At 40.2% G+C, this 26,020-nt stretch overlaps 1 protein-coding gene across 2 annotated transcripts in view; it reads right to left on the bottom strand.

Moving 5' to 3' along the window:
• Positions 1-649: 649 nt before the first annotated feature.
• LOC311527821 (programmed cell death protein 7-like) overlaps positions 650-26,020 on the bottom strand; it is a 30,228-nt gene continuing 4,857 nt past the window's right edge. The window contains exons 1-6 of one of the 2 annotated variants that reach the window (XM_084642196.1): positions 17,254-17,360; positions 12,253-12,407; positions 9,648-10,478; positions 7,461-7,670; positions 2,305-2,406; positions 650-948 (exon numbers count right to left, since the gene is read on the bottom strand). In XM_084642196.1, coding sequence (XP_084498322.1) covers positions 799-948; positions 2,305-2,406; positions 7,461-7,670; positions 9,648-10,478; positions 12,253-12,384 — 1,425 coding nt within the window. In that variant the 5' untranslated portion in view covers positions 12,385-12,407; positions 17,254-17,360 and the 3' untranslated portion in view covers positions 650-798. Of the gene's footprint in view, positions 949-2,304; positions 2,407-7,460; positions 7,671-9,647; positions 10,479-12,252; positions 12,408-17,253; positions 20,428-21,453; positions 21,542-24,664; positions 24,902-26,020 lie in introns of those variants that run through there. The other variant, XM_084642197.1, reaches the window with a different exon arrangement.

The following is a 26,020-nucleotide window of genomic DNA, read 5'->3' as shown; positions in this document are numbered from 1 at the left end:
TGCTGCTTCTCTGCACTTTCTTCAATTGGACACAGAGCAGAATCTTTCCTTCAGTTCTCTTCCAAATTTCATGAAAATTCCTGTTCATGCAGGGCATACGTCTTGCATAAGCCATATTTCATCTTACTTGATAAACATGATATATTAGTTATCAACAAAATTACAACAGAAGCCTTTGTTCTTCTCTTACACTCAGTTAAATATTGTATTCATTTTACCTTTATCCTTTTAAATGGGAAGCCAATGTTATTAGGCTGAAATCTAGAATTTGGTTACACACTTCAGACAGGAGGACTCATCTCAAGAAAACAGGAACTAATTTTCTGGGGAAATGTCCTGCTTTTATAAAAAAAACAAACAAACAGAAACCTTTTCTGTTGGCTTGTGTTGTGTAAAGTTCACATCTGGCTATATTTGCTGGTATTGTACTGAGGAGGCCATGTTTTGCAAAGCCTTGTAAGCCATGTCCCGGTTTTTGCAGAATTTAAGCCACATGGGGGCTTGGATCCAATTCCATTTTATCCAAAACAGTGAGATAAGATAGTCAAGGTGCGCATGTGGAAAGTGGAGGTACGGAGAAAAGTTTCTGATATAAAGCCACTGCTATGGTACAGTGACAAAGCCACTTGTAATAGATGTTCACAGAAAGTGAGGCGAGAATGAGATGCAACTTTAATGGCTTATTTCTTGAGGGGCTATAGTCATGTCTTTCACTAAATTAACAGCCTGCATCTAGAATGAAACTGACACACATGGGTCTATGGTGGTGGTCAGTCTAGAGATGAAAAGATGTCACTGTTACCAGAGATTTGATCCCTGTGTTCGTGTCATCAGCTCTTCTAGTGCCTTATCTCTATGATTCTCACAAAGCAGAAGAACCTCTTTGATTTCAGCTTGCTGGAAACCCATATCCTTAAATTGCACTAAAAGATGCAGGAATTCAGCTGCCTGGGGGGGGAAAAGGAACAAGAAGGAAGTTATTTTATCATTATCGATTCAAGGAGAATTCATTGTAAGGTTTCAGCAGAAGCAGCAGTATGTGAAAGGATGCAATCGATCTATATGATCTAGCAGGATTAATTACATTTAAAGAACAATGTTGAAATCAATGGCACAGAATGTGGATGGTAAAGCCCTGATTCTGAATGCTGCTCCTTACAGGTGAATTCCTGTGCTTAGGCAGGGCCCCAGGGAAGTCAATGAGGCTCCATATACTTGCAGGGGCTGCCCATGCAGAACCAGGAACAGAACAATTTGAAAACCCTGGGCCAAATTCACCACAGATAAAAGTGGACACCTGTCCACTGATTTAATGGAGTGACACCTGCCGGCACCAGTGGTAAATCTGGTCCCATCTCTCTAAAAGAGAGAAAATGTCCTTTTTCTGGACACACGCCATGGATGGAACTGACAAAGAGGCTAGCTTTTAACGGCAGGTAACAACTATTGTTTCTTTATTTCAATACTGTTTGTGATAAAACAGTCACTCACTTCACCAATTCCAAAAGGGGGTCAGTCTGGTTCTAAAGTGGCCCCTATCCAACAGAACGGTGAAATACTCCTAGTTTGGGGAAAATTATGACTATTATCGAGTAACGAAATAGAATTTCAGTCTATATTAGGAAATAATTACATGAAAAAGATACATCAAATCAGAAAAATATACTAAGCACAAGCTGGTATTTATTTCCCCCCCCCACCCCATACCCTTCATTCTTGCACCAGATCTTTACTGGCCTCAGTATTTTCCACAGCCTCTCATCTGCAACTAAATCAGCAGAAGTGAAAGGTACAATCCTGCATGTTGTGAAATTCGGGGTTCTGCCAGACAGTCCAGACCCGAAGGTAGGTAGTGTTTCTCCTCTTCCGTGCCAGCTTTTCACACTGTTAGGGGCACCTCCCAACACCCTTGGCCAAAAGTGACTTCACACACAGTCACGGTGCCATGGCTCGGCCGTCTGGGGAAAGGAAGGCACAGAGTGGAGAGCCTGCATAGGGGCCTTGGCAACTCATTGTGGAACTAGTAGGTAGATGGGCCACAGGGGAGGCTGGTGCCCAGGCAGTATAGAATTCATCAGTGCAGAGGCTATAGAACCATAGTGTTTCCACTGCAAGGGGCGGGGGCAGTAATGGAGCCATTCACAAATACTCTGCACTCCCTGTGTGAGGCAGAGCTGGATTCCTCAACAGCTCGGTGTAGCCCACAAGGAAAGGGGTTCTGGAGGTCGTGCTGGGAGTTTGATTCAGTCCCACCTCTAATACAAGGCCTAAGCAACATGACTCTTTGCTCTGAAGGCACCTAACCTTCTTCTCCGAGTACTGGAACATTTCCATGGCTTCTTCCACCTGCCCCTCTTCATAGCCCTGTTTCAGCAACCTGTCGCAGGCACTAAGGTAACTGAGAAACTACAACAGAGAGACAACAACAAAGAAACTGAGTTAATATAACCTCAGGGAGAGAGGGTGAGCAGCAATCAAAATCTATTGCCTGTATATGAAATCTTTGATTGAAGGAGTCTGCCTGCCCACCACTCCAAAGCCCTGCAATATGGAGGCTCTGTCTTGGAGGTTGTTCTTATGATTGAGGTGTTACCAGAGCTCCTCGAGGGGATGAGGATCTTATTACCCAGAGCCAGATGTACAGGAAGGAACAAATTGTTCCATCGTGGTGGAAAATCCCTAAAGGCCTCGAGTGCAGCTTTCCTGGTTGAGAGGCTGGGTCCCCTGCTTCGTAAAATTCTGGCCATTGACTTCAGTAGAGCCAGGATTTCAACCCTGGTGTTGTATGAGGCTTATTTATGCACACATTCCCTCAGGGTGGGCCAGATCTTCAGCTGGTGCAAATCAGGGTAGCCTGAGTAAGCTACACTGATTTATATCAACTAAGGATTTGGCCCTTTACTTAAAAAAAAAAAAAAAAAGTGTAAAATTGGATGTTTTTCTTAATCAGGCCTAAATTCTTAGGTGCCCAATGGTGCTAACGCTGGACTGTTCAGATTGAATTTGGGATTGGAGAATAGACTAGGATTGTAACAAGAAAAGCATGGAATATAAGTAATTTGCGCATTGTACCATTATCCCACAAGCTGGCAAAAACTGTATATTACAGCCACACTTCAGGAAACTAGGCCTTTTGTCTTTCAGTCTCCATTAAGGTCAGCTGTATTTTTGCACCAGTTTTTAGTAGAGGGAGGATCACAAATTTAAAAAAAGAGATGGGAAAGAGTCAACACAAACTTGTTCCATTCAGTCCATTGCCTAATGTTTTGTTCCTACGAGTTTTCAGTGACTCAGGCAGCAGGACTTTCATCACTTCCCTGGAGAAGATAATCATCTAAGATCTTCCCATTCTCTGGGTGTGGGAAATATGAACAAATGGAGAGACTTCCCCTCCCCCGGGGAATCCAGAAATCTGAACTCTACTTGATGTGGGGGGAAAAAAGTATTTTAAAGTTTGTTTTTTTAAAGACTGTACCATTAAAGAGCTAGGTGGTGCTGAATTCTAACCTGCCATGCTCACAGCGTCACTCCTGATGTTCAAAACTTCAACCCTCTAAGGGCTTGCTCCAGAATTCTGAGCAGAATATGCCCCTCAACCCAATGGAGGCCTGTTAGCTGTCATTACTGAAAGCAAACAGTTATTTTTGGCTTTCCTCATTGTTCTTGGAGTGCTGACAGCACAATTCCCAGTGGTATCTTATAAATACCACATAAGCCATTCACTGCCCAAAAACTTATGTGACAAACAATAAATGAAATATACAACGGTAAAAATAGCCAGGGCCAAATTCACCACTTGATGTAAGCGGGTGCAACTCCATAGACTTCACTTGAAGTTGTGTCTGTTGATGCCAGAGGAGAATTTGACTTATAATCTACAAAGTCTTTACTACTAAAAGAAAACAAGTGGCCCTCCGCCAGACTAACAGCATCAAAGCCAGTAGAAGGATTCACTAAAAGATCATAAAACTTGCTAAATGTCCAAAAAAAAAAAAAAAAAGCTTTCTAAAGCTAAGAAAAAAATTTGGCCGAATACTCATTTCTCCCGCAGTGCGGTAATGAGGATTAACAAGAACAACCTAAATTCACTTGCTATTATCAAATCAAATATTACAGCCTCTATTTGCTTGCCGTTTACGTGAATAACTTGCTGTTTTTATTGGTCTCATGACCTTCCTTCTTAAAAAGCCAGTTCTGTTGACAATATTTCTTTGACCATTAACAGGGACATTGGCTTACAATGTTCACTGCAGAAGCAAACAATTCAGAGAATCTGACATTTTGTGTAAGCATGGTGTGGAATTGTGCAAAACAGGATGATTTCAGCATTATAAAAAAACATCAGTAAGACTAAACAAAAACAGGTTTCTAAATATTGTGACCTATCAACCTTCATGGTACAGTATAGACTAATCTTTTGCCTGTGGAGGTGGAGAAAGAATGTAGCTAGCTTATCCTGGAGGAATGTATTTAGGAACAACAAGTTTTGCATTTGGTTTTCAAGAATATTAATGCACCCACAAAACATTAGACAGGCATGTTCTCCAAAACTAAAACTAAACACATACACAGTTTTAATGCTTGCATCTATCCTAAGCTGTTCTCTCTGGGTTTTTTCCTGTGTCTTATAATAAGGTTAAGGATGGTTATAAACACCAGGTAGCCTCAGTGCGAGCGTCTTATATCAAAGAAAACTTCTCAACAGAGTTTTTATTCTGGCATTATAATCTATGGAACATACTAAGGTACAAACCAATTTTGAAGTTCTTCAGTACACTTGTAGCTTGGTAATTCATCTGTCCCCCTGCCCCCCCTTCATTATGTTACCTGTCATGCTATGCAGAACAATATTTGTTTTTTCATATCAGAGAAAAGCAATGCAATGACTCAAACAAGTTAACAAGCCCATAGCTTACACATTCACTTGAATGTATTCTCAAGATTTCCATTACAAGTTTGTTTGACCTTCACAAAAAAGGCCTTTCTCTCCTAGGCCACCAATTTCTGATGGTTCCACAGGCGGCTGCTTAAAACAGGATGCACTGTACACTGGTTTTAAGTGTCTTGCCAGCCAAATCAGAGAGCAGCCTGTAAGTTCCAGCATCACAGCCAGAGATGAAGCACAGGAATGGCATTGACTGCAAGAATAGGTCGAACCAAAATGGAGAAAAGTGATGGCTTCAAAATGAAGGATGGGGGAAAACCATTATTCTTCCCTGGGAGCAAGCTCTGGACCAAGGGTGGGGAAATCCACTGTTAAAAACTTCCCTAAAGTATTCTGTGTCACCAGAACAATAAGACAGTCAAATAAGTGGAATGACAGCAAAATTTAAAACTGACAGAACTTTTTTACACAATGCATAATCAGCCTGCGGAACTCTCTACTACAACAAAATAGTATAATTGAGGCTAAGAGTTAGAAGAAGTTTTTTTTAAAATGGGCATTTAGGCAGATAATGAGAACAGTTACATTAGAAACAAAAAACATAACAGCAGCCATACTGGGTCAGACCAAAGGTCCATCTAGCCCAGTATCCAACAGTGGCCAATGCCAGGTGCCCCAAAGGGAATGAACAAGGACTATCAAAAAGTTTTGAAGAACTGTTACTTCTGTCAGCCATAAGCCACCCACTAACTGATAGGGGTTAGGAAGAGACTTCCATTATGGGCAGGTTATTCCACAATTGTCCATCCACTTTGGAATTCTTCCATATCCCTCAGAACCATGTGATACTGGTGACTGGTGGAGATAGGATACTGGATTATATGGCCCACTGACTCATTATAGCAATCCCTATCCCTGTATGAGCCTTTTAACCATGTTCTTTTGTCAAAATTGGGGTGAATGTTGCCTCTTTAAGGCTAAAGCTTGAAAAATCTTGCTTTGGGAATCAGGGTAGTTTCTGGCAGATTTACTCAACACCATAAAGAATGCAGTGATTTTTGGCTACCATATGATGTTACTGTCAATCACCCTGCCTGTAGTTGTCAGCACCACACTGCAGCCCAACATGACACTAAGGAGCAATGAATAGTCTTAATTTTTCTTTTCTTTTTAATTTTTGGTGGAAAAATTTTTCCAGCAAGGTCTTTAGCCTAATTTGGTCAGACTTACACCGGTAATTTGAGCCTGGAAGTCTTCATAGCTAACCATTATATTTCATCTGGGCTGTGCCCCTACACAACCAGAGAGGAGAGAGGAAATCATGCTGGTGAAAGAGAGAGACCAGTATAGGGAGCAGAAGGATACAACCACATATTTAGCTAAGGGCTGCACTGGTAACTTTGTGAGAACCTGAGTGCCACAGACAATTTGCATAAAATGGAGCAGATTGCAGCCAACCTCATCTGTAATATGAAGCACTGCCTGCTGGGATGTATAGCCTCTGTGGGCTGTACCCTCCATATTAAAGATGATGGCGGCACCCATGGTCAGGAGCACACTGCATGACTCCATTAACTACATAGGGCATGTAGGCTGCACTTTGCCCACTTCTCTGTATGTGGCTTGTTTTAAGTCTTTGTGAGTAGAATAAATAACATTCACCAATTTGGATTACAGAAATACTTGCATTAAACAGCAGAATTGGTCTGGGAAGGATGATCTAGTGGATAGAGTGCTAGCCGGTCACTTGGGAGACCTAGTTCCAATTCCCTCCTCTGCCACAAAATTCCTGTGTGACGTTCAGCAAGTCACTCTCTAGGCCTCAGATCCCCATCTGTAAAATGGGATAACAGTACTTTCCCGCCTCATAGGGTTGTGAGGATAAATACATTAAAGATTGGCATGTGCTCAGATATTAGTTAGTGCAGAGAGGCATCCACTAAGATAACTATAAGTGATATGTATGCATTGGTGACAAATTAGAATATTTCATGACCCAGTATAATGCCAAGGCATTATTTGTACGTATCCAGTGACTAATCACCATTCTGAAACAAATTCTTTAATTCTGGTGAAAAAGCAAGAAATCTTAGTGGGAATTACACACTCCAGTTCTGACTAGATGAGCCACGGCGATAAATCATATTGATCCAATGACTGAGAAAAAAAAAATCTGTTAGCAAAAATGTTTCCATACCATGAACACAAAAAATCTTCACTTCAAAATAACACTGTGCTTTAGGTCACCGATGTAGGTTTTTGGTTCTATATAATAAATAGAACACTATAAAATAGTAAAACAGCAACTAGTATTACCTATGGGAATGTGGCTGAACATAATGCAAGCCAATTTTATTACTTAAAAACTGAAGATCTAAGGCAAAAATCCTGAATTACTTCAGTTCTTATTAGGACGTATGATAAACTACTACAGTTTCCCAAAAGCAGAACTGGGCGTCTCTTTTAAGACTTGGCTAGTTACCAGATGATATTGCACTAAGAAGCTTCTTACAGGATTGTTCTTTATCAAGTATTTTCCATACCATTTAAGTAAAGCAATACTGGCTCCACTAACCTGACCTAAACTTTGTCTTCCAGTCTTCTGAAGGGCGAGGATTGCTCTGCGTATCGGATAACCCAAGGCTATAACTGGCTCAATAAGGTCACGTTCCTCTTGGCTTAATGCCGAGAGGAGGTCAGCTGTTGAATCTGGATGAGTTCTGTGGGAACTTGGATGTCGCAGAGCCCCAGAAGGGGGTGGAAGACAGGAATAGGGGCTGAGGGACTGAAAAATAAACACAATACTTTATGTTCGCTAATTAAAACACATTCATTTACAAGATACTAGCATTTAGTACTATGTGGAACTATTAAAAGAATACTTTTTCTCCTCTTCTAGAACAACAAGGTAATTGTGGAGGTTCAAAAGCATCATTTTGGCATTTGTCATTTAACATAATTTCATTAGACAGGGCAACCAGAGGAAAATTCCAATAAATGGAACAATTCCCTTCTGGTTCTGTATGAGAGCGTATAAATAAATGATTACAGTACAGGTTAGCTATCATGCATGTGAATTTGTGTGTTATATATCCTGTTCAAACATATTCTAAAGTTAACTTCAAATGACCTTACTGAGATCAAAATTTATGTTTCCAGGGAAACTCTGAACAGACCGAGATGACAATGTCTGCACACTGGAAATTTGGGAAAACTTTAAGCTGTGCACTCTAAAAATAAAAACAAACAAAAGAACCCAATCTAGTTATTACGTGGGGACAGCTACAACAATTTGTCCACAGGCTCTCCCTTCAAATGAGACTAGACTTAATTAAGTCTAGGCATGGATTCAAATACAGATCAAAGGATGCTGATATGGTAAACTGATCACATCCAGCTTCTAATTCTCAGGGAATCCTGTTCCTAACTCCAATAAGCTCTTTACTTGTCGTTGGTTGGCCAAGCAGGAAATTATTATAATATCAATGAGATGATAGTCAGGTGGCGAAGACTTAAAAAAAGTGACCGTCTAAACACTTGATCTCCTATTTAAGAGTGTGTTGTGTGTATAAAGATATAAAACCATAAGCAAGAGAGAAAGACAAAGCCATCTGAGATCCTAGAAAATGTCTCATGCTGAGAAGTGCTCACCCCGTTTAGGGGCTTACGGAATACAGTATGATGTATGATAGCTGAATAGATTGGGATGATGGATAAGTAATTAAATTTAACAATGGTTTAGTTTACAAGAGTACGCATAGGCATATAACCACCCCATAATTACTCTCTCTAAATCTCATGCAAGTAAATATAACTTGAGGTTGCCTTTCATTTATTTGGTCACTGTACCTGTGGCTTTTAAGTAACAAAAGTCTGACATCTCTCAAGTAGTTATGATAGAATTTGAAAATTTAAGATGACAGAAACTGCAACATTCATTCTGTCATTTTGTGGTACTTACTCTATGCTGACATGATCAGACATTATAATGTAACTATGGAACTAGTTCATAATTATTTCTTTCCTGTTTAGACTTTTTAAAAGTGAATTTTGTGCAAGTAAGAGGTGCCAGAATTGGCAGCAGTGAAAGTTGAGGTCTTTCTACCAACGAAACAGGGACAAAAGAGACAGTTATAGTGTAGTACTTCCACCCTGAGCTGCACCTTAGGGGTGAGAAAGTAGTTTAGTCTTCATGTTCATTCAATCCATGGCATCCCTTCTGAGACTGCCAAAAGAGCGAACTGAGGAGGCAGCTGTGTGTGGGATACAACAAGAGATGGTTGCGAAATGTATTTTATTTCCTGCCAAAAATGTCAAAGAAACAAAAATTGTTTACAGTTTCAGGTTTTCATTGAAAACCAAAAAAAATTTCCGTTGTCGAAAACTGTTTTTTCATTGCCAGTTGGCAATAATCAAAATGGTTGTAGTTCTTTTATGAAAATGGAAACCGTCTCACAAAAATGTCACCCAAAAGGCATTTTTTTCATTGAAAAAAATTTTCAGCAAAAAGTTTAGACCAGCTCTGGTGAAAGCCTGTCCCCCAACCACTACTCAACTTTCCTCAATTAATTTTTTCAGTGTTTTCAGCCTCAACATATAACGAAGGCCAAATGCTTATGATTTCCTCAGCTCCTAAGTTTGGGAAATACTGCTATATAGCTTGCATTGTCCTCTTTCTCTCTCACACCACTTTACATGGGGCTGTGTGACTACTATCGGTAGCACTGACAAAGGTACACGGTATCAAAAAGCCGTATCTTACCGCAACTGTGGGTTTATGGTTTCTTATTGGAGGTATTGATCTAGCAGCAGAAGTTGTCCTGGGACTACAGCAAGGGGTAGGTGGAGGTGTTGGGGTTAAAGTTCCCATCAAGGATACATCCGAGGCAGGTCCGTATCTAAGATTTCTGCTACTTCGAGAGCGCTGGTAGAGAGAAACCGGTCTTGGAGCCAGTTTCCTTTCAACAGATGCTCTATTTAAAGGATGCACTAAAGCAGCTAACTTCTTTTTGGCTTCTTCCAACTCATTCTTCATATTATTAAATAAAATCATGGATCTTCTCTGCTTGATCAGATTTGCGGTAACTGGCTCATGGCAGCAGTTTTCAGAAGGTGGATCTAACAATACCGGAGAAGTCCTTGGTCTAAACTGGTGAACTCTGGAATGCTGAGGCATGGCGCTTTCAACAAATTTGTTATCCAAAATGTTTTCTTCTTCTTTGTTGCTTTCTTCACCAGTAGTTGAGGAATACTCATCGTCCTCAGAATACTCATTCTCTTCAGAGTACCAGTCCTCACTTTCCGTCTCAGATGGGGCACCTCTGGCTGTGGAAGGGCCATATTTCACATCAGCAGCACTTAGGCTTACACATCTCCGAACAGAGGTTGTGTGTGTCACACCATCCTTTGCTTTCCCATCAGCTCTCTCCTCGTTCTGTGTATTGATGACATAGTTTTCTTTAGGATCAACCAAAAGCAGCCAGCAAGGTGGAGCTGTTGGCACAGCACCAGTAGTAACTCCATACCAAGGAGTTTCTTGCCCAGAAGCAGCCTCAATCCAGTAAAGCACCTTTCTTTCTAATGAGAAATCATGCTGTAAAATAGCAGTAAGCAGAATAATTCAGTATTTAAAAAAAATAACCTGATGTGATGTCAGTTAAAAGACTTTTATGGGTTCAAACCTTCACTCTTACTCACCTGAGTAATGCTTAGAATAGAACTAATTGCAAGATTAAGGGGTGCAGGACTGGACACAATGGGCCACATCCTCTGCTGGTGTAAATCAGCAGAGCTCCATCTCAGGCAAGGGAGTTATGCCAATATCCACAGTCTGCCCCAGTATCTGTAATCCTGAACATAGACCTGTATCCGCCTCTCAGAAATAATTACATCCAACTCAAATAAATTCACACTGGAACTTCGGGGTTTTTTTTTTAATCTTTGAGTAATGCTTAGAAACCAAATAGCTTCCAGAGTTGAGCTCACAATCAAAACCTTATGCTTTGTTTTAAGTATTTATCACCTACAGTACTGGGGAAGGGGAAACACAGAACTGTGGACTGAGGGTGTTGGCATAGAAGTAGAAGAGGTACTATTTTCATATACTTTGTTTTAAAATGTAAATATATTTGTGATGTAAGTCTAAAGACCTGATTGAACAAATAAATCTTATATCATGCCCTGGAGCTCGCCAGACTAGAACTCTCATGGGCTGTCAGACAAATATATCCCATAGTCAGACCACAAGTTCTGTTATTACCACTTACATACAATTAGGCCCAGTACTTGCTAGAGTTACGACTGGAGATGGACCTGAACCAAATCCCCAGAGCGAAAACACACCAAACTTTGAGGAAAGATTTTTAGATCCAATCTTGCAGCTTTTATCAAATTCAAGTGAAGAATAATATTGTTTTTTTCCAAAGTAAAATATGAAGGTCAGAATTTGAGAGAAGGAGGCAACTGGTATGCCTGTGCAAACACAAACGTGAAAATCAGGAGACTGCACACCTCTCAGCCGTCAATTACCAGTTTTACACATGGTGCATAAGGCACAGATGCAGCAATCTCCTTCAAAAAACTATTCTTAGCATATTGGAGATATTTAAAATAGGGAGCAAAGCAGAGCTGAGCAACAATGAACTAGTGAAGAAGTGCGATGTGGTTTTTAAAACTTTGCAGCTCCTCCAGGCAAGAGTAAACAGCATCAATCTCTGTTACGAAGAGTCCTACATAAGACAGGCTTGCCAAGAATAAAGTGCAATGACTCCGCCTATTGGTGAGAACTTGTGGGACATCTCTGAAACCAAAGCAGTTCTTTTTACAAAGAGGACTCCAATTAAAATCCTGTCCATCCTATGGTTGAAACTGTGCTAGCAACAACTGTAACCTAGGAAATCTGCCCTAGTGGGTTCTGGAATAACCACCACCAAAACGATAGTGATAAAAAAGTACTACAGCCAGCCAATGGGGAAAATCCACAGTAGTTTCCTATGACGGACAAAACTGTTCTAGCAATCAATGTGTGCATTTAAACACAATGTTCAACTGTAATGTGAACAGGGTCTAAGCCTGTCAGAATACACCACACTGCAGCATATGTCCTAGCCAGAGTGGGTAGTTTTGGCTGGCCAAAATTCCCTTTCAGGTCCTGGGGCACAGGCCAAAGCAGGATCTGGGCTTTGCCCTACCAATCTTTGGCCTTGTATGAGACTGCAAAAACAGGTGTCTGTTTAGTCCAGGAAAGAAATATTTCAAGGATTTTTTTTCCTTTTCAGTGGGAAAAAAATATTAAGCTACTCTTAATATCATGGATATTAATATGAGATCAAAATTAACAAAGGCTCTAAGAACAGAGACTAACCTACCAGTGTGCACATTAGGATCTCAGTGCAGTCAGGAATATCAAAGTCGGCTAAACTGATTAAGTTGGTGCCTTCCGCAGAGTCATCTTCAAAGCTCTTGGACATTTTAAAAGGTATGTCATCCAGACAGCTCATATTGTCTCTTGATATTTTGCAATCTAACAGAAAATGAGTGAATAAAAAGAAGTCTCAGTAAATTTAATGTGAAACAGTAGGGTAATAGCATTTCACATGCCCCATCCTTAAAAAGACATGAAAGGAGAGGCAAAGTAGATATATTTTAATGACTGTGAATAAAAATAATTTAGCTTTTGAACATAGTTTAGAGAGAAGTGAAAAGCACTATATGCTGCCGATTCTGGTAAAGTAGAAGAGCAGTGTCCACTATGAATAACACTGAAAATCTTAAGAACTGTATTTGGTGTCAGATACTAGAAATATTTACATAAAGGACTAAACTTTATTATTAGATGAAGGAATTTGCGATGTACACAGAATAGGGGCCAAATCTCAAGGGTTCAGGTTTTGGATGATAGAAACTGTTGCAGAACCCAAATGTGATTCATATTGAATGAACGTGTGAACACAGTTTCTTCACTTCACTCACAGAACTCAGACTGTTGATCTTATGCCCTGTAATTTTGCTGCACATGTGGACATGCCTGACCTATGACCCACACATGGTCAATGCTCAACTCTACATTAGTGACATACTGTTCTTGTGTGGAATCAGGTCTGTCCACTCACACACACGCACACACACACACCCCCCTTATGCTCGCTGAGGAATGGACAACTAAGCTCTTGCCATGGATAATTAAAGGAGACAAAAAGAAAAGGAGTACTTGTGGCACCTTAGAGACTAACCAATTTATTTGGAGCATAAGCTTTCGTGAGCTACAGCTCACTTCATCGGATGCATACTGTGGAAAGTATAAAAGATCTTTTTATACACACAAAGCATAAAAAATGGGTGTTTACCACTACAAAAGGTTCTCTCTCCCCCCCAGGTGCCACAAGTACTTCTTTTCTTTTTGCGAATACAGACTAACACGGCTGTTACTCTAAAGGAGACAGGTTTTTTTCCATTTGCCAGTTTGCATTCTGCTAAACAGACTAAGTTCCAACGCAGTGCACATCTATACACATCCAGAACGTGCCTGGAGCCAGCTGATCTACCTTCTTGGCCCTATATTTCTAACCTCAAAAGAAGTTCTTATGAAGAACCAGCATGCAATTATTCTTTTATCCTCTTTCCAGAGAAGAGCCTGTAACTGCAACTCATTTGATCATTTGCATATGTGAACTTTCAGTTTGTTAGTTTAAATGGCTTTCCAAATCTTTGACAGCCAACAGTCCTCTCTTCTATCCACTGATCAAGTGTTCTTTTTTGATACCTATGGTAAGTGATAACTTGAACAGGTGGCATATAGTCACTAAAAGTCACCTAGACTTCAGCTGCACTTGCAGCATGATCAAGACTCATTCATTCTCCACTTCCATCCGCCACTATGTTCAAGCTTAATTCCCCACATATTTTCAGTACTCTCCATCCACTTCTCTTTCTTCGTCCCCTCACTATTCCCAGTCTATTCTCAACTGCCACATACCTCCTCACGTCATCCACCCACCCACCCACCCTTCTTCCTTCCATTCCCTCTCCCAACCAGAAAGCGGAGAACAGGGAAGGAACCAACTGGCAGTTCTTCTGGAGATGCAGGCTAAAATGGCATCTCAGGAAGCCACTGCTCAGCCTCTCCACCCTTTATGCAGTTTAAGGATGACCCTGGGTTGTGGGGAGGGGTAGGCAGTTTCAACCATGGACTGGTAGCCAGTGGCCAGGGAACAGTAGAGTGGAAGCACAAATAGATGTCCTCCTAGCCCAGTTGACATGACCCAGCAGCAAGGTCAGAGCTCCGCAGCACAATCCAAAGGGCTTCCCCGCACATGGTTGTCCCACTAGGGGTTTAAAGAGCAGGTGGAAGGTGACTGCTGAGATGGCACTGGGGCATCTTAACCGACGCACACAAATCCAGATGAGATTACTGGAAAGAGGAGAGAATTGCTGACATTACTATTGGGCGCACACGCATCCCTTTCTCCAGCTATGCCTCATGGGGAGAAACGCCCGCCCCTGACTCAAATGTAGCACACTCACATTTATTCCTATGAGTTATTTAAATTTAAAAAAAGCAGAATAATGAGGGTCAGCCCATACAGTTTATTTCTACGTGATTTAAAATCTCTCTCTGCCATACCGGTCATTTTTTGGAGCCCTTCATTTGGGAGGTTTTGCCCACATTGTTTTCCAGACCTTGCTATTGTGAGGGCTGAGATAACAACCACACTTCTTGTTAGAGGGATGTTGCTATTATATTATCTAGATAAACTTTACAAAGAAATCAAATAATGTTTAGCGTGGTAAAGGTTTTTTGGGGTTGGAATGGCAGGGAGAGAAGGGCGGAATCTGGTGAACTGGGATTAGTGGCATGGAAAGTATTCCTACAATAGTGCCAATAGATTTAGGCTATGAATGACTCAGTTAAGTGAAAAATAAAGATTCTGTTGCATAGGCAGATGAAGAATCCCAGTTCCCTAATGTCTTATCTATGATGGGCTGATAACGTTTTGCATAACGTTAACTGGCAAGTCTTGATAGCAAGACTTCTAACAAGACTAGGAATCTAAAGTCTGTACTTATTACAAAAAAAATCCCTACACAGCAATTGCTTATAATCTTTCTGAAAAAATAAAAAGTAGCTGGAATCATGTCAATTTTCACAAAACTGTTCTGCCCATAATTTTTCCAAATAAGAGGGAGGGTTTATTCATTAGTAAGGATAAGTACATCAAAAAAGAAGCAGAATTTATACAAAGAGGACATAGCAGCACCTATGAACAATGTGGATCTCACAAAGAAGAGGCACCTAATCAACTCACAGCCAGACTTCCATTCGTTAGGAAACAAATTTAAATATTGCTGTTACTAGACTAAAATATCAATGTTCCTATGCATAATTCCTAGGTGCAACTGACCTAATTAACATACCCAGTTTATATTAACATTACAGAAGGGTTGTTATTTGGATCGTTAATACAAGGATTATGTGCATCCAGGGCTGTAGTTGTAGCCAGATGGACAGTAACCAGCTTTGCAATGCTACACGTGTATTTTCATTAATACATTTCACGTGCAACAAGTTGGAATCCTACACAGGCATAGACCATCTGCTCCATACTTAAAAGAGGTTCAGCATAAGCTACAGCTTGCGTAAGTGTCACAGAAAAACAGAGCCAAACTGTATCTGAAAAGAAATGATTGTGAAACATTGCTCTTTCAGTTACCAGGACTACATATACTTAAGAGTCCACACTTATGTAGTTAATATTATCTTGCAGGCATTGCATACTGCAGGAAGAGAAGGATGTTCCTGTAGGGTTAAATAATGAACAGTCTCTCTCTCAAAATAGGTGCAACTTCCATTATTGTCAATGGCAGTCAGGTATGTATATGGGAAAAAAAGGACATTTTGTTACCTTTTCCTAAAGAAAGATTTTTAAAAGTCACTTTTATGGATTAAATGAAGAGAGTTAATGCAATCCCTAAAGCCACTGTGAACATAACAATTGGTGTTCTGACATCTGTCTGAAATATTTGCTATCCTGGATTTGCCAAAACATGGGCTTGTCTATACACAAAAGTTAATCCACTTTAACTATAGTTAAAGCAGTACAATCCCCTTGTATCATACAGTCATACTCATATAAAAGTGCTTTATACCAGTATGGCCATTCCCATACAAGGAGAATGAAATATACTGGTGGAACTGTATTCATAGCAGGAGTTGTACTGGTATCACTATTTTGATTAAACCCCTTCCCCCATTAAATAATTATACTGGTACAAAACCTGTGCGTACATCAGACCTAAGAAGTGGTGACTACTAGAGACACACTAGATAATGGTCTGTCAGTACTACAAATATTTTCAGAGGTTCATAGCTTAGATTATAATGCCAAATGGACCATTATGATATACTATAAAAAATATATATATAACCGAGGCTTCCACTTTTAAGATTACAGGGAAGCCTGCCTGCCTAAAAAATAAAAGCAGAGTTACCAGTAAATACTAATTTATACCAAAACACACTTGTAACAAGGATTCTGAACTCATTCATCCAGTGACATCTTCACATCACTCTTAGTCAGTTTCACACTAGAGGATCCAGGTTGACAGATTAATTAATACACATCAAGTCAATTAAAAAAAGATGACACTTAGTACAGGAGTGGACAGAATGTCTTACAACTATACAAAATTGAAATTGTATTGCAACCAAACATGGAATTGGAGCCAAAGGAGCCATGAAAATTTATGATCAACCTTCTTTTGAGCCACAGTATTTTTCTAAACCTCACAAGGTAGCAGGAAAATGCCTTTCTGGACTCAGCTCAGTTCATAGGTTTCATCAGATGAGTGTTTATTTGAAGACATTCTTTTAGAATCAAACCACAAACTTGGATATAATAGTTACTAAGTGGCACAATATTTTAAGAGTTCCTCTTCAGTTGTTAGCTCAAACATCAAAACACGTGTTCTTCATTTGAAAAATCAAAATATTTTAACAAGGAAAAGGAACAGACGTCTATATGAACTATATTAAAACTACATAACTGGAGTATATTTTGCTCTATAGTATATCAACTGGCATTTTAAATTTTATGTTTATAAACAAGATAGAAGTATAAAGTTATGCGTACCTTAAAAAGAAATCATGCAGCTTTTCCCATGAAGTAGAGAAACTTGCGCTGTTTTACATACGCTAGCTGTTTATCCACTGCTCAATTCTTTAAATGCTTGCACACACAAAGTCAGGTGTCTGAGTTACGTTTCTACAATTTTAGATTATAGCTGTCTAATCAGCTAGCCTGCATCACATATCCTCTGACACAATAAGGAGCCTAACCACTTATGCTGAACATCCTCTGGTCACTCATTACCTTTTATAATTTGAGGGTGCTGCTGCCACTGTTTTTATAGAACTGAAGTTTTGTTTTAGAGCAGAGGTTCTCGAACTGTGGTCCGTGAGCTCCACTCAGGTCGTCCGCGGATAATTCCCTCTAAGGTGTACGCCTGGATGGCTGCACACAAGAGAACAAAGGGCCACCCACCTAATTAGTGGAGCTGCGCAGGCGTGGCTCCGCTAATTAGGTGCATGGACCCTGGAGAAGACACACATGTAAGGTGAGGGGGTGGCCTTGGGAGGAACAGGGGGGAACAGGGGGTAGGTGTGAGGGAGCAGTGGAGTTAGAAGAGGGGGTGGGGGGAATTTGAGATGTGCAGGGCTGCGGTGGCCAGAGAAAGAGGTGACTTTCCCAGCTCCAGAGCTGTGGCTGCCAGGGAGAGATGGCCCTCCTTCCCAGCCTCAGCTCTGTAGCGGGGGAGAGATCCCCCCTCCTTCCCAGCCCTAGCTCAGGGGCTGCTGCGGTGGGGAAGAGAGGGCACATCCATTGCATTAGAAAGGTGAGACTATGAGTTGTGTGCTTTTATTTGTAGAACAAAAAAAAAAATTAGATTTTTTTTTTAATATAGTGCTTTTATCCAAAGTGCTTTACAATAGTTAGCTAACGGTACAAACATTTGGAAAGATCATTAAGTGGTCCGCCGAGACCCTCAGCAATTTTCAAGTGGTCCGCAAAAAAAAAAAAGTTTGAGAACCACTGTTTTAGAGCAAATAAAATTCTAGGGTAAAGATTTCCTGTGTAACAGGAAGCTATAAAGAGCCAATTTTTTCCCCCCTTTTGTAAACCAGAAACCCTGGCATTCCCTTTAATTACTTTATGATATAGATCATCATATGGTGTTTAAGGTAATACACATGGAAGCAACAATTGCTGCATTCTCTCTGGCAAAAAAGTCACACTCTCATTTTAACCCTTTCAAGTAAGTAATTCTCAGTGTGCCCATACTGACAGATCTCAACTCTGGGCACAAGTTTCAGTTAAAAATTATGAACATTTACTTGTAAAGCCACAACATAAATGATGTTGAATATGCCACTATATTTTAGTCAACCATATGCTGATTTCCTGATGCAGTTTTAGGGTGAAATGAATTTCATCACATGGAGTCTGAGTAGATACTTTCTATACAGTTGATGTAAGTGAGTTGGAAAGATTAAATCCACTCCCTCGCGTTGGGGCCAAGATACAGGGTTGAAGCCTATGGGCTGGAATAGCAACTGCAACTCCGAATCACTTGCATAGATCTGGTACGTAGAACTAGAACCTGCATAAACACGGATCCCATTCCATGCCCCCATCACTGTCCTATATATTGGCCTGTACACAAAACAGCTGCAAAACAGAACCTTCTGTAGTGCTTAGGGAAAAGAGCTGTGGAGGTTTGCCTGTATGGCTACTCTGCCAGCAGCCCTCCCCATACTATGGAGATTAAGTGATGCAAAGGCTTGTGCTGGTCCTCTGGTCCATGGAAAATTTCCCCCTCAGAGAACAGGTATTTATGACAGTTTCCATTATTTTTTATTTCTTTAAAGTATAAAATGCACTTACAAAATGAGAGTTGTATTTTTGATCAAATTATATTTTACAAATAGTATCTACTTACAAAGAAAGCAAGTAACTAGCAAGAACAATTACAATAAATTAGACTTCAGCTTTTATTACATTTTTTTTTCTAGTAGGCTTATTTATCAAGCTATATACAGTCACATGGCTAGTCTACCTTTTTGAGCATGATGGTACAATTATGGATTGTCAAGATACTTATATTAGCACCATACCCAAATACAATGTCAATGGAACAGGTATCACATGAATATTAGGCTCGAGTGTCTAGTCTATAGGAGATTGAGCACATACAAAATTTCAGGTTTTATAAGCAAAGCGTCTCTTGGACACAGTGCAACACATGACTATCCAGAGGGGGAAAGACCTTTTCATTCTTATAAAAAACCTGAAAACAAGACTTTAAGCCCTTCATTAAGCAAAAATAACTGATTTTGAACAGGAGACAATCAAAGAGCTAGATTTTTAAAGCTGCATGCATTATTACTGCATGTATAATGCCCAAAAGCTGGCTACTAACCTGCCTGAAAGAAAGAGGCCATCTGTGGAGCTCACACTTTTTATTTGGGAAAATAATCTTAAATTTGTGAGCTACGTTTGATGTATAATGGCTAAACGGCATATCAATACAAGTAATACTTAGCATTTTAAACTCACTATACAACATTAATCCTTGTGAGGTAGGAAATTATTCATAATTTTGCAGTTTGCTTAAATAGACAAAAAGAGCTTATTGACTGCCAAAGGCCACAAAGCAAGCCAGTGGCAGAGTGAAGACTAGAACTCAGGTTGACCACAGTGACTCTTAGAAATGTCTACACTTCTATAATTATGTGGTGTTGACTGTTTGTTTGTTTTTTGTTTTAAAAAGAGATCTGGAACTTCAGGGTCAAACCTTAGATCGAGAGTGTTCACTGACTTTGATACTACTTTTGGAATAGAAATTTGTTTCAACACTAGTTTTCTATGGAAATTCACCTCTTTTGGCGATAGTCATTCACTATCTCTACAACCAGAAGAGTTCAGAGAGAAGAGATGACTGCTGAACTGAAAGCTTACATGCTAGGGAAACAGCTAAATCTGATGTCCAACGTGAGCATTTTGATTGCACACACATGCTCTGCAAAAGTATCAGCCCACTTACAATGCCCTCAAATTGTAAACAAACTCACTCAAATCCAAAGGCTAGTTAAATAAAGGCCCATAACAGAACTGTAATTCTATAGCACCACAACATTAACAACAAACATGGCTTATACTATCTTTTACACTTGGATATTTATCTGTTAATCCAGGAGGTGGAAAACATTTTTCCCTTATTGTTTTTCTTCACGAAATTCCAACTCCAGTATCTTGCCACATGCTTTACAATTAAAAAAATGAAGTGGTGGTGTAGATTTCAAGGAAAACTTGGGACCTACCTACCTATATGTGAAATTCCTACCACTTCAGACTGACTTCTTATAAAATTATCTAACAGCAGTGGCCCAGGTGTCACTGGTAGGGAGACTTGGAAGGACCCAGCCTGGAGGGATGCAGCTTCCTTCAGGATGATCAGCTGGTACCAGATACTGATCCCATTCATGCCTTTAATAGAAAAAAAAGATTAAGATAGGCATTTGTTCTGTTCCATCTCACACACCTTAATAAAATACATTCACATACATGTTCTTTTTTCATACTGTTTCATATACAAACACATTATAAAATGTACTTCTGAATTACATCTTCAAAGCAAAAACTTGAAGATACATTTTTAAACCAACACGAAATGAGCATGAGTGAGCATGCAAGTTTCTAGCAATTATATATGGAGATTCACTACACTTTATGCTGAAGCCTACAGCATATTTAAAGAGTCAAAAGCATAATGTTCCTGAATTAAATTTAAATGACATCAATATATATTTTTTTTAAATCACGTACTTTACCCTAGTAAGTATGCTGCCTTCATTTTATAGGTTGCACCATTATACACAGTTATACAGTAGTTTAGGATCAGGAGGAGGACACGGACCCTTCATTTCCACACTGGTTTTATGGCAGCTTGGATATTGCAAGTCTATGCACTTTATAAAATGTAAAGTTTGTAAAACTTAATTTTAAACTTCCTATGAGAAGGTAAGCATGCTCCCATGTAAAAGCAGGTCAAGTGTTCCAGGAAGATTCACAAGGTTTTTTTGTGTGCAGAGGGCAGTAATATTGTTGACTTGAAAACGAGGTTTTTAGCAACCACAAGTGCGTTGGTGTGATTATATATTATGATTGTAGTGAGCTAGTGCTTTGAAATTAATATTGGGTGTGAAAGTTGCCTTAATTTATTATTTGTTTGCTTTTTAATGTTCAGGGTGTTGTGAGGAAATATATTTCAGCAATTATAACTATGTTAATGAAGTTTTTTGGGTGGGAATACATTTATGTTAGCTGAAAACGGAGTTAGGCAAACAGAGCTGCCAATTTTATAATCAAAGTCATCTGATGAGAATTCATGGTATAAACTTTATACTCTGGTGGGCAATGAAACAACAGACGATGTAATTTTATCTTCACAAATCTCTACATGACAGACTACCACCTCATTACCACTAATAAACTAAAGATGTTTGCTCTTACCTTATCTGGATAAGGGCTGGTACAGAATGCTCAGCTTGTAAATAATATTGTCTAAAGGGTTGCAGTAGATGATTAAGAGGAAACTCATCTGTTAAAACACATACATAAGAAAACTGTTCAACAAGATATGACCTTCAATATTAAAAAGTGTTAGGATCCTTAAAGGTGCCATATCACACTTGTCACGCCGTGATTACTGTTTAAAGTTATTTGCTAATTAATATATTCTTGTTACAAAAAGTATTATGGGATTTCTGATGCCTACAAGTGGTTAGGACTTTCTCCACTCTTACAAAAGACAATACTTCCAGTAGCAACCTCCCTCCCTCGGAACACACTGGTATTGGGGCTGTACTAAAAGGAGTAATGACACCTGCTGAATCACCAATACTAACGTATCAACATGTTGTGGGACATCTTCCATTTAAATACCAAATTCAGACTAATCCTGCTTGGCTTGTAAGGTTTGGTGAAATCATAGTTTGTGATACTGTGACTATACTCCTCCTACATAAAGTAATTTTCCAATTCTATGAACATGATAATGAAAGGGCATGAATGAACTGACTTTCAAAAATTAAGGAAATTAGTTAGGGAAGTGGATTGGACTGAAGAATTTATGGGTTTAAAGGTAGAGGAGGCCTGGGATTATTTTAAATTAAAGCTGCAGAAGCTATCGGAAGCCTGCATCCCAAGAAAGGGGAAAAAATTCATAGGCAGGAGTTGTAGACCAAGCTGGATGAGCAAGCATCTTAGAGAGGTAATTAAGAAAAAGCAGAAAGCATATAGGGAGTGGAAGAAGGGAGGGATCAGTAAGGAAAGCTACCTTATTGAGGTCAGAATATGTAGGGATAAAGTGAGACAGGCTAAAAGTCAAGTAGAGTTGGACCTTGCAAAGGGAATTAAAACCAATAGTAAAAGGTTCTATAGTCATATAAATAGGAAGAAAACAAAGAAAGAAGAAGTGGGACCGCTAAAAACTGAGGATGGAGTGGAGGTCAAGGATAATCTAGGCATGGCCCAATATCTAAACAAATACTTTGCCTCAGTCTTTAATAAGACTAAAGAGGATCTTAGGGATAATGGTAGCATGATAAATGGGAATGAGGATATGGAGGTAGACATCACCATATCTGAGGTAGAAGCGAAACTCAAACAGCTTAATGGGGCTAAATCGGGGGGCCCAGATAATCTTCATCCAAGAATATTAAAAGAATTGGCACAAGAAATTGCAAGCCCATTAGCAAGAATTTTTAATGAATCTGTAAACTCAGGGGTTGTACCGTATGATTGGAGAATTGCTAACATAGTTCCTATTTTTAAGAAAGGGAAAAAAAGTGATCCAAGTAATTATAGGCCTGTTAGTTTGACATCTGTAGTATGCAAGGTCTTGGAAAAAATTTTGAAGGAGAAGGTAGTTAAGGACATTGAAGTCAATGGTAAATGGGACAAAATACAACATGGTTTTACAAAAGGTAGATCGTGCCAAACCAACCTGATTTCCTTCTTTGAGAGAGTAACAGATTTTTTAGATAAAGGAAACGCAGTGGATCTAATTTATTTAGATTTTAGTAAGGCGTTTGATACTGTGCCACATGGGGAATTATTGGTTAAATTGGATAAGATGGGCATCAATAGGAAAATTGAAAGGTGGATAGGGAATTGGTTAAAGGGGAGACTACAACGGGTCCTACTGAAAGGTGAACTGTCAAGTTGGAGGGAGGTTACCAGTGGAGTTCCTCAAGGATCAGTTTTGGGACCAATCTTATTTAATCTTTTTATTACTGACCTGGGCACAAAAAGTGGGAGTGTGCTAATAAAGTTTGCAGATGATACAAAGCTGGGAGGTATTGCTAATTTAGAGAAGGACAGGGATACCCTACAGGAGGATCTGGATGACCTTGTAAACTGGAGTAATAGGAATAGGATGAAATTTAATAGTGAGAAGTGTAAGGTCATGCATTTAGGGATTAATAACAAGAATTTTAGTTATAAGCTAGGGACGCATCAACTAGAAGTAACGGAGGAGGAAAAGGACCTTGGAGTATTGGTTGATCATAGGTTGACTATGAGCTGCCAATGTGATATGGCTGTGAAAAAAGCTAATGTCGTCTTGGGATGCATCAGGAGAGGTATTTCCAGTAGGGATAAGGAGGTTTTAGTACCGTTATATAAGGCACTGGTGAGACCTCACCTGGAATACTGTGTGCAGTTCTGGTCTCCCATGTTTAAGAAGGATGAATTCAAACTGGAACAGGTACAGAGAAGGGCTACTAGGATGATCCGAGGAATGGAAAACTTGTCTTATGAAAGGAGACTCAGGGAGCTTGGCTTGTTTAGCCTAACTAAAAGAAGGTTGAGGGGAGATATGATTGCTCTCTATAAATATATCAGAGGGATAAATACCAGAGAGGGAGAGGAATTATTTAAACTCAATACCAATGTGGACACAAGAACAAATGGATATAAACTGGCCACTAGGAAATTTAGATTAGAAATTAGACGAAGGTTTCTAACCATCAGAGGAGTGAAGTTTTGGAATAGCCTTCCGAGGGAAGTAGTGGGGGCAAAAGATCTATCTTGCTTTAAGATTAAACTCGATAAGTTTATGGAGGAGATGGTATGATGGGATAACATGGTTTTGGTAATTAAATATTCATGGTAAATAGGCCCAATGGCCTGTGATGGGTTTTTAGATGGGGTAAGATCCAAGTTACCCGGGAAAGAATTTTCTGTAGTATCTGGCTGATGAATCTTGCCCATATGCTCAGGGTTTAGCTGATCGCCATATTTGGGGTCGGGAAGGAATTTTCCTCCAGGGCAGATTGGAAGGCCCTGGAGGTTTTTCGCCTTCCTCTGTAGCATGGGGCACGGGTCACTTGCTGGAGGATTCTCTGCTCCTTGAGGTCTTCAAACTACAATTTGAGGACTTCAATAGCACAGATATAGGTGTGAGGTCTTTTTTAGGAGTGGTGGGTGAAATTCTGTGGCCTGCATTGTGCAGGAGGTCAGACTAGATGATCATAATGGTCCCTTCTGACCTAAATATCTATGAATCTATGAATCTATGAACTTGTGTATCTTGTCTCCTGCTCTTCATAGTAATTTCAGCACATGGCAGCTTTTCCAGGCAAAGTTGTGTTTACATTTTAATCTGACTTGTTTTGAAAAAAACCTCCCCAATACTGAACTAAAATATGCAGAAGTGTACCTGGATCCCCAAATAACTTGGAATCAATGTCACGTTTTTGCTGTAGAAGCTTTTCCCTTTCTTTCCTCTGTTTCTTTTCCATTTCTCTTTTCCTCTCTTCTTCCTGTTCTCCTTCTAACATAACTCTTAATGCTCTCTCCTCAGCTTCATACAGTTCAGAGCGTTTTCTGATCAGTGTCCTCAGCCTCTGTATGTGATGCTCAAAGTCTTCATCTGCTGAGGGTGGAGGACAGACACCTATACAGACAGTGAATTAAGTTATAATTTTCAATCACAGAAATGGTACTAATTTCAGTTTCATACTGAGAGTGGAGTTTGCAGAATCTCCAATTAACTTATATCTGGTCACCAATTTTCCTCATGACTATCCTCCAATAAAATGACGTGGGTCAAGAAGGAGTTTGGAAAGAAACGTATATCATGCAGAATACTACAGTTACACACAACAATCTTTCAGAGATACTATCCTATAAGAATGGAATTTAAGGTAACTGCTCAAGCAGTATCTTCCGAATCCTCACTAGCCAGGTACTTTATTCATGACGTTTATTATTTATGTACAAAATGGTGCCGATAGTCTGGTTATTGGGTACACTCAGCACATACTGCTTAAATAAATATAACTTACGATTGTTAATAATACCACCTAATATAAAGTAATTATTCATTATTATTATTATTATTACTGTAAAAGTTTTATCATTGGCACATTGGGAGAATGGGAGGTGCTGGTAAGTCAAAAATTCTGGTTAACTAAGAGGGAGTGAGTTTTGGTGCGGGAGGGGGCTCGGGTTGCGGGACGGGTGTCGAGGTGCCGGGTCCTTGCGGCTCCCCGCAAGTGGCGACGTGTCCCTGCTGCTCCTAGGTGGAGGTGTGGCCACTCCTGGCCAGGCAGCTCTGTGCGCTGCCTCTGCCCGCAGACACCACCCCCGCAGACACCACCGGCTACGGTCAATGCTCCTTGGTGGAGGCACAGCAACGCAGCTCTCCGCGCTGCCTCCGCCCGCAGGCACCACCCCTGCAGCTCCCATTGGCTGTGGTCACCAGCCAATGAGAGCTGCGGAGCCAGTGCTCAGGGCACGACCTGCGGGCAGAGGCAGCCCGCAGCACCGCCTGGCTGGAAGTGGCCATGCCTCCGCCTAGGGACATGTCGCTACTTGTGGGGAGCCGCCTGAGGTAAGTGCCTCCTGGATCCAGCAGCCCAAAACCCCTCCTGCGCCCCAGCCCCCTGCCCTGAGCTTCCTCCTGCACCCAAACTCCCTCCCAGAGCCCACGCCCCGCACTCCCTCCTGAAATGCCGATTTATAGAGCTTTCCGATTGGTAAAGTGCCAGATAACACAGCTTTTACTGTATTA

The sequence above is a fragment of the Lepidochelys olivacea genome, assembly GCF_965140295.1.
Source record: "Lepidochelys olivacea isolate rLepOli2 genome assembly, chromosome: 10".
In the NCBI taxonomy this organism is placed as follows: Eukaryota; Metazoa; Chordata; order Testudines; family Cheloniidae; genus Lepidochelys; species Lepidochelys olivacea.
Note: the sequence above shows the minus strand (reverse complement) of the source record. Positions and strands in the feature narration are given on the sequence as shown.